Source organism: Athene cunicularia (genome assembly GCF_003259725.1).
Source record: "Athene cunicularia isolate RWA chromosome 4 unlocalized genomic scaffold, athCun1 chr4_part1, whole genome shotgun sequence".
In the NCBI taxonomy this organism is placed as follows: domain Eukaryota; kingdom Metazoa; phylum Chordata; class Aves; order Strigiformes; family Strigidae; genus Athene; species Athene cunicularia.
Window position 1 is genome coordinate 1,689,043 of NW_020799098.1, and position 13,768 is coordinate 1,702,810.

Sequence of the window (13,768 nt, forward strand, 5' to 3'; positions counted from 1 at the left end):
GAGAAGCGTGGTGTCAAACTGCACAGTTTTAGCATCCAGCGTGGAAAAGCTTTCCCATGGCATCAGGGCTGACAGCACAGTTATGCCAGACAGTGAATGGGCTGAAAGTACAGTGGGATACACACCAAAAGCAGATCCAAAGGGTTACAGGTTCTTTACGAAGGAGACGTGACATCCCTCACAAGGGCAGACCTAGCAAATATGGGCTAAGATGAGGAGATAGTGAGGTGGATTGAAAACTGGTTGAATAGTTAAGCCCAGGGGGTGACCAGTGGCACAAAGTCTAGTTGGAGGCCAGTAACTAGTGGTGTGCCCCAGGGGTCAATACTGGGTCTGATCCTATTTAACATCTTCATTCATGATCTACAGAGTGCACCCCCAGCAAGTTTGCTGATGACACCAAACTTAGAGGAGGGGTGATACACCACGGGGTCGTGCTGCCATCAGAGGGACCTCCCCAGGCTGGGGAAATGGGCCAAGCGGAACCTCGTGAAGCTCCAAGGAGAAGCAAAAGGAGAAGAGCAAAGTCCTGCCCCTGGGGAGGAACAACCCCAGGCACCAGTATGTGCTGGGGGCCACCCAGCTGGAAAGCAGCTTGGCAGGAAAGGCCCTGGGGGTCCTGGCGGGCACCGAGGTGACCCTGAGCCACCAACGTGCCCTTGGGGCAAAGAGGGCCAGTGGTGCCCTGGGCTGCCTTAGACAAAGCATCGCCAGCGGGCCCAGGGAGGTGATCCTGCTGCTCTGCTGAGCGCTGGTGAGGCCACGCCTGCAGGGCTGGGTCCATGCTGGGCTCCCCAGTACCAGAGAGACACGGGCAGGCTGGAGAGAGCCCAGTGAAGGGCCGTGAGGATGATGAAGGGACTGGAGCAGCTCTGCTGTGAGGAAAGGCTGAGGGAGCTGGGACTGTTCAGCCTGGAGAAGAGGAGACTCAGGGGGGTCTCATCAATGTCTGTAAATGCCTGCAGGGAGGGGGCAAAGAGGACGGGGCCAGGCTCTTTCCAGTGGTGCCCAGTGACGGGACCAGAGGCAACAGGCACAAACTGGAACAGAGGAGGGTCCCCCTGAACATCAGGGAACACTTTTTTATTGTGAGGGTGACCAAGCACTGGCACAGGTTGCCCAGAGATGTTGAAAAGTGTTCACCTTTGGAGATATTCAAAAGCTGCCTGGACACAGTCCTCGGCAAGTGGCTCTAGGTGGCCCTCTTGGAGTAGTTGACCTCCAGAGGTCCCTTCCGACCACTCTGGAACTCCGTGAAGACGACCATGCTGTCTGTCAAATTCAGCAATGCAAAACGCAAACTTGAGACTCCAACGGTTATTAAAGGACGCAGCAGCAAACTGGTTTTATCTCGCACTCAGAGGAGGAATGCTGCTGGGTTGCTGTGAGAAAGGAGGGAGGAATGCTATGCTGGGCTATGAGGAGATCTCCAGTGGAAGGAGGTGCAAGGTGGGCTTCTTGGAGAAAGACAACAAAGCCACAGCAAAGTTCAACGCCAATAGGTATTCAGGGAAAAAAATGGCAGAACAGTATCAGTTTTGTGGAAAAAGTTTCTTACACATGAACTGAAGAACATGCTAATAGAAATCGTAACGACCACATATTCCTGGATGCGGTATGGCTGCCAGATTTCTTCACAAAGAGTCTCTCAACCAATAAGAGCTGATGCTATTTTAGACTTTGCTTTGGCAAGTAACAAGGACATTAAGAAGAGCTGATATAAAATTAGCTTGGATTGAGCACACACAAGCACATACATATTAAATTAAGGATAAAACAAGGTAAGTGTTGTAAGAGAGTCAAAGTTCACTCCTTTTAACGATGAAAAATTAAGACAGTAAAATCAAGTGGACTAAGGAGATAAGGGATGGGAAAGCAGCCATCTAAGTATTTCTCTCAGGTCAAAGACACAAAACTATTTGAAAGCTGTATCCTCAGAACTAACCTCAAAAAGGACATTAGGAACAATTAAAGAGTCTACGTATTATGGAGAGGAAAGGATTCATTAGCAAGAAGCCAGCAAGTAGTACAGAGATAAAATAAGAACTGCCAAATGTCAAGCTGTGCTAGACCTCCACAAACGATAAAATAGCAAGAGATGTTTCAGCCAAACAAGTAAAGGAGTCCAGAAAGGGAAAGGGAAGAGGGTATGCTGTAAGGATAGGCAAGAGATTAAAACCAATCATCTGCCTCCCTGAAACTAATTAGGCTTCTCATTAAGGACAAGGACACTGAACATAGGTGCAAGGCAAAGCGTCTAACGGGACTGAGGTTAGAAAGATACACAACAAAGGCGGAGAGAAAACAATATTTCCATGTGTTCAAAGTCAGTGAAAGCAGGCAGCATTCATGCCAGCACTCCAAAAGAAATGGTACATGAAATAACACCTCTGGTAGCAAGGCTGTTCAAAGCACCTACCAGCCGAGCACGGCACTATGGAAAATTTGAAACTCGTATTTAGAGGAGGAGGGAGAATCTAGATATTCACGCTCCCAAGACCTCAATAGTATGCAACATTTCAGGACAAGTTTTGAAGAACTGAAATAGTAAATGAAAAACTGAATTCATCAAGCAATAATGCTGACAGTGGTGAACCGCGATATGCCAGACCACTATTTTCTGTCTGTAAAAATAAATTAATTGTATAGACCTAGCTCAGCTACTCCAAAATTTATTACAGATTTCAATACATTGGAAATTCCTGGGTGAGAGAAAGATGGTGAGGATTATTTCCAGAATCGTAATAGTTAAAGGGGACAGAAGTTAGTTCATGGCATTTGGACAGACTTTGACTAATATCTTCATTAATAACAGACCCAAAAAGAAAGTGTGCTAACTGCAATCCGCTGACAAAGTCAAAGGAGATAATAAAAATACAGAAAAGAACCACACAGGAGAAGAACTAGATGATCTTCACGACTGTCAATATTATCCAGTAACAGCTGCAGGATAACATTTTAAGATGTTATTTGGGACTGAGAATATTTGCTATCAAAACTGAGAGCTCATCAGGTGGAAACCAAGGATGTGAAAGAACAGGGATATTAGTCTTTATTAAAATGAATAAGGACTATTAATTGCTGCAGCCATGAGGATGAACAAAGCAAAATACTGCCATAAAAGAACCTAAAAAGGACCATAAAGAATCTAGAGATAATGCTGCACAAAGCAATGGTGAAACCTCATCTCCACGACCTTACACATGGCTGACCAAAACTGTACAAGCAAGATTAATACAAGCGAGCGCAGAGGAAAAACAAATGAGGCAATCGCACCCGAGTAACCTGTTTCACAGAAAAAATGATAAGGGTTTCTCTTGCTTAAGCCAACACATAAATACGAAAGGCTGAGAGAGGATATGACCTGTCCAAATTCATCTGGGCGAAAGCAGGAGAGCCAGCTGCCCTGCAAGATGATGGATGGGACATTCAAGCTCAGCGACAACACTGGCATAGGGAAAGTGAGCAGAAATTCATCATAAGCACAGGTGGAGTGGAGACTGGAGTAAGCAGAGGGGAGCTTAAGGGACAGGAGGCAGCACTGTTCCTAAACATCTACAAAGTCCTAACACGCAGTTCTGCATCACAAAATAGCAAATAAATCAATCAGGGTAAGGTACAGGCCAGCACCAATCATGGAAAGTAAACCATCAGCCAACATAACCTGGAAGTTAAATAAAATACGGTTGGTTTTTTTCTGATTTATGTGATTACCAATTTGATAAAAGAGAAGCCTGAATATTTAAAAAGTCATTACACAAGTGCCCACCTTCGTACGCAGGACTTTACTTTGTCTTAAAACAATGACTCGGTCCTCGACTATCAATGATATCAAGGTTTTACCTTGAAGCTCTTGCAGACTCCTCCATATCTAAAAATTAGGACTTGACAATGAACTAAGATTTTACCAATTGGTAAAGTGGAAGTTCTCCAGTTGGAAAATGATTACCAATATTGTAAGTCTTATTAAAAAGAACCAAAATGTAGTCCAATAGTCAGTCTATCAAATCTACCAGTCTGCAATCGACAAATTTTCCCCAGTAGTTCAAACCCACCATCTTTAGCAGAAGGTGACACCAGAAAGAATACTTTCACAAGTATTCCCAATGTGATTTCAAAAGTTCAAGAAATACCTTGAAAAACATCACTATAGCTTAAGGACCTTTTTTACAGGTGGACCTAATTTCCTTGCTCAATATTATCATGTGCATTATCTTTGGTGGAAGTGACCCCTGCGGTGACTTCGTGCGACTGTCATGTCTGAAATAGTAAGTAAATTAATGCACAGTTGTCAGCTTTCACACAATAATTGGCTGAATAAGGGTGAAGATGGAAGAATTTGGGCTCCCACATTTGACCAAGCTTCTTAAAAAAGGCAGAATTCAAATATACAGAGTCTCATTTGAGATCTCTGTTCCAGACCTAGAAGTCCTTTTGTCCTTCAAAAGGTGCCTGTATCACTCCGAGTACACTGCAGCTTGATACCTGACTTAGCTCAGAGCGAGAAGGTGGCCAAGGTTTCTCTGAATTATTAGCTGCTGCAGTAGTTGCACTCTCTTTACGATTGGAGTCTGTGATCTATGAGTGTTTTCATGATTCACCAAGCTTCATCCACTGCTTCTTCAGCGCTAGGCTTATCATCACAGTCAGTCTGACACCTGAGGCAACAACGTGTGTGTTAACTGACTGCACTGAATTAAGGGAAAGAATGAGCTTCATCTTATTCTGCAGCTCCCACCAGCCTTGGGCAGCACAAAGAGGAAGGGGGATGGCCTCCGAGCTCTGCCTTTTGAGAACAAGACATTAAAAAGAGACACTAAGAACATTTTTCCTCTGTTTTTTTTTTTTCACTCTGGGCTTGGTTTTCGGCTAGATGAGTCTTTTTTTCTTCAACATCAATATCCACACATTCAAACTCCGAGACCTCGTTAGTACACAGCCCTGTTAATAAGCGAGCATCCCACTTTATTTCACAGCATATTTTTAGATCCACTGGGCTGAGGCAACATCAGAAGATGACACACCTTTTTGCTCTTAATCAGGAACATCAAACCCTTTGTCTGCTGCAGGATTAGACAGCGAGCTGGTTCACGCCAAACTGCCACATTGCTTGAGAGAAACAAAAAAGTACTTTAAAATAATTATATACACACTAACAGCTCCTACCTGTATTTTTATCGGCCAGGTGAAATTGCTGACGTAAACGAAGAAAGTGATGTTTGGATTGTTGCGGAAATCAAATTTCTCATTGGAGAAACTGTCCTTGTATTCTTTTATATTGGTTCTTGAAACAACTGGAATTTCCTCCCCAGCCTGCGTGCCAGCTATTATCAAATGTTAAAAAGCAGCAAGAAAAGATGTTTCAATGCACATTTTAAGTGGCAAACAAAAAGGACAGAGCATCCTGAATTTTAATGTTACAAAATTATCTATTCATCCGAACACTACTATTTTAAACAGCAATGCATTCTCAAAATCACTGTATGTCAAAATTCTGCATTATTAAAAATCAAATTTGCACTTTCAATGTTTCCAAATTAAGACAGAAAAACACTTCTGCCTCCCAGGCCTAGCATTTAAAGCCATTACAGAAAAAGTACACAGATTTTAAAAAAAAAGTTTCCCCAATGAAATTTGCATTTGTTGAAAACGTGTAACTGAAACAAGCTACCAAGAAACTTAGATCATGATCATTTTACCTGTAAAACTTGTGGACCAAGTAATGTTGAGGTTGAAGTTTTTAGATGCATTGATAAACATGTCCAGGTCTCTGTTTTGCTTGGGAGAAAAAACAAAACAAAACAAAACAAAACCAATCATTTTTAGGATTACAATTTTACTGTACTGTTTCCTAGCAAATCTTCACTGAAAAAAAAAAATCTTGGAACGTGTTATTTACATGAAGCAAATACATCAAGCCAAAAACTATTTACATTTTCTGAAAGCAGTATTCTCCTCACCAAGGAAAGCATAACAAAGACCAAAAGAGGTCATGTGTATAGACTAAACCAGGAAAAATAGAGACAAAATATACTGGGTGAATAAGCAAAACTAGAGTTGCTCAGCAGTTATTCAAACAACAGTTTTACCATGAAGATTTGAAACTGCATGGCCAAGCCAAGCTCCAAAAGTTCTGGCTGCTTTGTGGAGCTGGACATACGTGCCATGTTAAGCGACTACACCTGGAGACCTGCAGAACTGTAACAATTCATCACCTCCAGGGCAAAGAGAAGACCAACGTATACCCAAAGGGTGAAGTTTAAAAGGAAAGCAAAAAATTTACCTCTTCGGGTGTAGCCACAAAGTTGATTGCTGTGTAATAGCGATCATCCTCTTGAGACAGGCTGAAGGTGAACTGGTAGTCAATGAGAAGAGTATCTGTAAGGAATGCATGGAGAAAGTTATCCCGGGTCTTGGAATAAAAGAAACTTCTGCAAAGCAAGGCCTGATGTCACCAAAGTGCTTCTTGCACTGAGAGCACAACTAGGGGTCACCACGCTGTTACGAACGGCTCCAACCTAGGGATGATGCCACACAAAATGTGTAAAAAAATTTGAGTCTGGAGGGGGAAGAAGATTCTGCTTACATTTCCCAGACAATAGCCTCCAGCCTTAATCTAAATGACTGTTCATACCTATACATTGTAAAAAAACTAGCCAAGGCATTGACTTCTCCCATACTCCAATACCTCCACGTGCCAAGGGAATACCAGCAAAGTAAAACAGACTTGGGAGGGGACTAAGTTCCATGCATGATAAATTTTTCTACATCAGTGGACTCCACAGGGAGGATTTCTACGGAGCAGCTTCTTGTTAATGGACCCAGCTGCCATTCTACCCTGAGTCACATCATGTCCAGGCATGGCAGGACCAGGTTTTGCCCTACCTGTACGCTCTCCTAGGCTCACGTCTGCCTAGACCTGCCACTACCTCTCTGTTAATCGACAATGCACAGTCAGTTTTGGGGATACATTCATCAATAAAAGTATCCTTTCATTAAAACGCAGTATTATGACATACATATTTGCAAACCCATGCAGAGATCTTCCCAGCAATAGTAAATAGGAAGCTATAAACCAGGTGTTATGTCTCTCTCATTGTCTCCTGGAGGCCTCTTGTTGGATAGACACGGGTTAGACAACCTTCTGACGTTTACCCACAACTCCTATGAAGCACCAAGAAATTCTCAAGGAAGAAAACCAAGTGTGACTGAATCTGTAGAGCCCAAAGTTGTGCCTGTAAGAGTTGTAAATTTTGTCTCTTTCCCCCTTTTTGCCCACTTTACCACCCCTGCCACTGGCAACAGCGGATCAGGTCATCCTTGCAAAGGGACTGTCATGAGAAGACATCAGTGCCCTTGTTTGGCTACACAAGCAGGATTCAAATTTGCTAAATACAGCATGTTGATAATTTCTGTCTTGCACAAAAATACTGTTTGAGACTTGCATCTTTATGTAATTTAAGATTACATCTATCCGTGCCTGCCAGTGTGCTGATTGCTAATATTTGCAAATAGAAGCTGGAGAGTTTCCATTAAGTAATCTGAATCTTGGCAAAGTCTCTGCTCAAACTGCACGAGAATCCAACTGTTTGTTTCGGAGCAAATGTGGCAATTTCGAAACCTTAACCATTCTAACATAAAGCAGAACTAACAAAAACCCCAGTATTTCGCACTTACAAAAAATTCTAAAGACATGCTTTAGTTGTGACTTATTAGATACGTATTTTAGAGTATTCTCCAGAAGACCAGATTGCATTTCAGTCATGTGAAAAAAATTTAGAAGTTTGTTCTGAAAGCTCCAATCATCACACAGACCTTATCAAGAAGAGCATTTTCATTCTCTTTAAACAATACTTTTGTGAAAACTGTTTTTTAGTCCTTCCCTTAATCCCCCGTATTTTAAACAGATGTTGAAGCAACTAAAACTAGTTTTAAATAAGTCATTTGAAACTTCAAACACATTTTTTTATCTGCAAACAAAATCCCAAGAGTACTCACAGTAACACGTTCCTTTGAGTGGATTTCCCTGGTATCTATTTTCGACTTCACACCTAAAAAGAATACATATCTTTTAATAAATGGATTTTTTTTTTTCAGTTCTATTTATTCCCAGCCACTAAAAATCAGAAATCACCACCTGTGCTGATAACGGTACACAATTAAAAATAAAAGATGCGTGTCTGAGCTATACAGGGCTGCCGAAGAAATTCCACGATCCCTGCAAGTCAAACTAGTATGCAGTAAAAAAGAAATAAAAAATTCTGGATATTAACCTTTGCATCCACTTGGGATGTATTTATTAGCTCATCACAATGCACGGAACTGGATTACTACAATCAAAAACTAACATTTCCATTTACATTTATGGCTATTCCAGGATCTAGCCCTATAAACGTTTACTCATGTGAGCAACACTTTAAAAATAAAGCTGGCAATGAAATTATTTGGAATGAAATTATTTCCACTAACATTACACTAAAAGCATTTCTGTTATGTTACAGAAAAACCTCCAGCAAATTTCTTGCTCTGAAACTGCTCCATTAAAATGCTTGAATGTCAGAGTCTTATTTCAGGTATATTTACACTCCCCCAGAACAGCATCAGCGTGCACAGGCAGTAAAAATCTACCAATTAAAAAGAAGCTATTGAGGGATAAAGCAAAGCGGTATGTATAGTTTGGGGAGTGGGGGGCATTATTTTTTTTCACACCGTCCCTTCCGCATGACATTCCCTGTTGAAGTGTTCTTAAAAATGGAAATCTTCAGGAAATCATTTTGTTCATGTTAGCCCCCCAGGGGAAGCACGGCTGGCTGCACTGTTGATGAAGTTAGTCAACTGTCAGCAGGAAGAGACGAGCAGAGACATCATAAATACAATCATTAAAAAAATGTGGGGGGTTCCATGGCGGTATGCGCACCGCCTTTTGATTTCAAATAACAAAGCAAAACGAACTCACAGTTGACACTCGTCTCCTTTTATTCCCTTGGTGGTGCAGAAACATTTCCCCGTATTTGTGTTGCAGACAGACGCATGACCATTGCACTTGCAAGCTGTTGAGCAGAGGGGGGGGAGAAAAAGATGTAATGTTGAATGAAGCAAGAGAAACAGATTCGATAGCAATTAAGTCCTTTAGTTGCTAAACTGAGATACATCAACAATTAAAGTGCATATGAAAACCCATTTGGTACTCTTTGGTTTCTTTGTGTTACAGAAGGCAGCCAAAAATAGAACTGTGCGTCAAAACAGAGTGAGTGTAGGCTCCATGACTGATGTTTTGTATGAAATCATGATCAGACTGTGCTTTTTAGCCTCAAAAATTTATTTAACTACCTCTCTTGTTGTTAGATAGCACTAAGGATACCCCCACTGGTAAGAAAAAAGACAATATTCGGAATAGTTTGGGGTTTGCTAACACATTTCAGTCAAACTCCAAACTCTTGAGAGAAGAGTATTTTTGCAAATAAAGCAAAGCTCATGGTGCATTTAGTTTTTTTTTTTTTTCTAGACATGAATAGGCCCTTGAGAAAATAATGTCATTAGCAACAATGTCAGCGTGTCTGCAGTGTAAAAGGGCTGGTGCTAACCACACGACATCCAAGCTGTGGGTGTCTGGGGCACGTGCCCTGATGTATTTTAGAACGGCTTTAGACTGGTCTCATGAGCTGAATGACACCGAGTCGTGGTTGAAGCCAACAAACACACCAATAGACTACACCAAGTTTTGGGCACACCCAAAAAATACTCATATACTCTGAGCCTGCTCGAGGTACAAACCAAGGTATGACAGTGAAACAAAGAACCTACTTTACGGGTCCCTGTCCATTAGCAACTTCAAGAATACTTGTAGCAACTTCCCTTCAACAGCGGGGATGTACCGGAGATTTGCTTCAGATCAACGCTCCTGATTCAAATTAAAACGCTAACGTTGACACAGTTTGAGACCTTCACTCATAAAGAAGTAGAGGAGGTATACGCAAAAGAAACCAACCAACCCCTAAACCAAAACAACCACCACCAATAAAACCGACACAAGCAGCTGTCCTTCATATGATGTTCCCCATACCTAGAAGAATAGATTTAACAACTTTTCCTGGAAGGTAGGTGCCTTTTCCAAGTTGTTCTACCCATGAACTGGAAGACACATTCACCTGGAGCTGTGTGTGGCAGAGTGTACAATATAAGAAGGGAAAAAGGACACAAAGGGAAGAACTCTCACTCGTGGTCCCTGAGCCTGCTGGAAATAGCACACTAAAGGCTGGTGACACCTCATTAAGAAGGCATATGCCTTCTCATTAAGACGACATGTGCCACTCAATGCACCAGCAGATTCTTAGACATCAAGTCCCCATCCCGAATATCCTCGCCAGCACTGGACCTTATTTTATGAATCCTTTTGATGTCTTCTTTATATTGGCATGTAATGCAAGCTATATTGTATCAGGGACACTTAATTGTGCTTCTCAGATGTGGATGAGTGGTTTCCTAGCAGCAACACGGAGCAAAATATGAAGAAGCATAAAGGCCTATTGTGGGAGCAAGTAGACGGAATGAAAATTTGACAAAATAATTGTATTCTGTGAAGCAAACACACTTCTCATTAGTAACACTTTAAAAAAATAATTCTTAATACTACTGAGAATGTCTTGTACTTCCTCCCTTGTTTTGCAAAAGGTGAGCAAAGTGAAATTTGATCAATATACACTATTAAAATACATAAAAATTAGGAGAAATTTCAAATTTCATGTTGTTTAGATGCAGATCACGTTATCCTGAGCGCTCACATTAATGCTTCCTCACCCTGCACTTCAGACACATATTTAGTAAAAAGACCGAACACTCAAATATCTCTATTTAAAACAACAGAGTCTATTTATTTATTCATTTTCCTATGAGCCCTGTAACTGGAGATCAGTCACTAAAGGACTGGAATATGCACAAAGAGAAATTTTATCATGTTTTTTCAAGCAACTATGAAGTTTGGAAACAAACTGTTGACAAAAGGTACTAGACACCCTCACTGGAGTCTAAAAATGAGAATTGCCCTCCAGAGTTTGGTGCTAGAGCAGAAACCCTACGCTACTGAAACGGCTTTTTGACAGCAAAGCATGGTAACAGCCTGATGGTGAATCCCTGTACAGTGAGTCTCCTTCCACCTTCGTCACAAGCCACAGGTCACAGACTCATTCAGAGATGGTCATGGGGATCGCTGCTCCTCTGCCCGCGTTTGTGAGAGTCTGGCACACCGACAGCAACCGCATCACCCACCTGCCCAACACCATTTTCACAGAATCAGAACCACTCCGGTTGGAAAAGCCCCTCGGGATCACCGAGTCCAACCCTCACCCCGACTCTACAAAGTTCTCCCCTACCCCACATCCCCCACAGCTCATCCCAACGGCCCTGAACCCCCCCAGGGATGGGGACTCCCCCCTCCCTGGGCAGCCTGTTCCACTCTCGGACCACTCTGTCTGGGAAACATTTTCTCCTCCTGCCCAGTCTGAACATCCCCTGATTTTGCCACACCGAGTGCTTCAGCCTCCCTCCAAGGCCCCCCACGCAGCCCTGGGAGGGGGGAGCAGGCAGGACCCCGGCACCAGCAGCTCATCGTGGGCCACCAGCAAACGCTCCACGGAGGCGTTCCGAGGCGCTGCCGCTGCGGCAATCTGATTTCAGGCACAATAGCGCCTTCCCTTCTCTTGCAAATAACTTGCTTATCTACCGCCAGCATATTTTCATGTGAAACTTTAATCAGAAAATTCAAAAAATCCTGAATGCAGAGAAAGCACCTTGCAGCTATTTTTACATTTGATGTGCTGCATTCCCTGCCCTTCCCGATTAACACTTCTCTACGTTGGACACTTCCTAAAAGCAACCGCTGAGGAGTGATTTACCTACCATTTAGTTATTATCCGCCCAGCTCTCAAACGCCAATGCCTATGATGATATGCAAACAATTCTTTCAGAGAAATAACTGCAGTTTGTCAAATTTTTTCCAACACAAGCGATAGAGCAGTGTTCACCTGCCCTGGTAGCACGGAGCAGCAGGAAAAAGCATCTTATTTCATCCACTCTTCTTATTCCTCCCTGGCTTTTGAACCCCATCACTACCACTTCCAGCTCAGCACAGCCTTACCTCTCTGAAAGGCAACTGCTAGCCCAACACTGTCGCTCAAACTCCCGATGGCTCAGCAGAATGGGAAATACTAAACACTAACACTTTTCCAGCGCTGAGTATTTGCCATTTGGAGGATATTTATGGTCCCCCGTGTCGCAGGGGCCACTGGGCTGTAGATCTGCATATCAACGCGCAAGGACTCGCACTAGGCACTAAGCGTGCAAATGATGCGTATCAGGATGGAGAGCACCAACAACGTCACCGTGGGCTCTAAAAACAGAGCAACACCCAACGCTGCACAAAAATGCACAAAGAGTGGCATCAGCACATCATTAATGGGAAAGGAAGGAGGGACCATGGCTCAGAGGAAGGAAAAAGCAGTTGCCTCTGTTGCCCGCCAGTCAACCCTTATCTGAAGAATTCCCCTACGGAAACCTTCCAATTGAGCAAAAATTACTAATGGCCAGCAGTCACTCTGCCTGCATCAGATAGGACGATTTCCTCTCACTTTCCCTCTTCTGATCCACCTCGGTCCTTCTGCCCAGCTTCCTGCTTCCCTCATTCTTTCGCCTTCCCAGTAAACAGCGTTAACATCTCAGCAAATTAAAAAACTGGGCCCAAAGCACTTGAGAGCAAAGCACTTTTGACATGAGCTACCAGTTTCATCAGATAACGGATGAATGTTGTTCCACAGTCTCTAAACACATTTTCTAATTTCTTTTTCAAGCATCTGGATGACTCTATCATTCATTATCTCAACAACAATCTGTTTTTGGACAATCCTCATGCAAAAAAGTCCAAAGTAACTTACTCTCCATTTCCACAGGCATAGAAAAGCAACAAATACCAGAAGGCACGTTGTGATCCAGTGATTAAACCTGAATGCTCATATTTTCTCAGGCCAACTCAGTTTCAATTTATTCAATCCTGCACTTCAAATTATCTTCACTCGAAATGAGTTTAGACTATCAGCGGTATTTAATCTCGCAGATAATGTTCTGAAATAAAATGTCAGAGATGTACCTTTTCCTTCGTACCCATGCCGTTGTGCTGTCTGTCATAGCTTCATATCCCAGTTACTGCAACACCCTTTTCTTTAAGTCAGGCAGCCTTGTCTCTGTCTGTTATCTTTTCACCCCTTTCCTCAAATCTGTCCGCTGAGAGGTTCTTCCTCATAGCCTCAAACATCAGCTACTTGCTCTTGCTTTAGGTATCAGGATGTTCATGCTCCAGCTACTGACTCTCATCTTCATTCAAAAGGTCGATGTTACTTCCAGTAATCATACTAAATTAATTTCCGAGTATTTTGTACTGGATTGTCTCCACACTTGGAACGAGCATCTTCAGTGTCCCTTCAATCACCTTCATTTATTTCTCCCAGGGTGCCTACAAAGCACCCACACTCATTTCATGGATGTACTGATGCTACTCTGACACCAAACAGTGTTATTTCTGCTCCACCTTTTCCATCACCGTATCTCGTTATATCACTCCACCTAACAACGCTCTGTTAAAGCTCTCTGGAGAAAGAAGCATCTTCCCTTATATCTGCATGTCCCCTCTGACAGCTGGATTCTGGTTTACAACTGGTCTCGCCATGCTACACCACTACAAAATTTACAGTAGTTCAGAGTAAAAGTTGCAAGGTTCAAG

The 13,768-nt window shown here is 42.6% G+C and overlaps 1 protein-coding gene across 1 annotated transcript in view; it reads right to left on the reverse strand.

Moving 5' to 3' along the window:
- The window catches only part of ATRN (attractin), a 154,521-nt gene that overhangs the window by 60,207 nt on the left and 80,546 nt on the right, over positions 1-13,768 (reverse strand). Inside the window, exons 21-25 of the mRNA XM_026846890.1 lie at positions 8,957-9,050; positions 7,999-8,051; positions 6,284-6,378; positions 5,700-5,778; positions 5,167-5,324 (exon numbers count right to left, since the gene is read on the reverse strand). Coding sequence (XP_026702691.1) covers positions 5,167-5,324; positions 5,700-5,778; positions 6,284-6,378; positions 7,999-8,051; positions 8,957-9,050 — 479 coding nt within the window. The remainder of the gene's footprint in view (positions 1-5,166; positions 5,325-5,699; positions 5,779-6,283; positions 6,379-7,998; positions 8,052-8,956; positions 9,051-13,768) is intronic.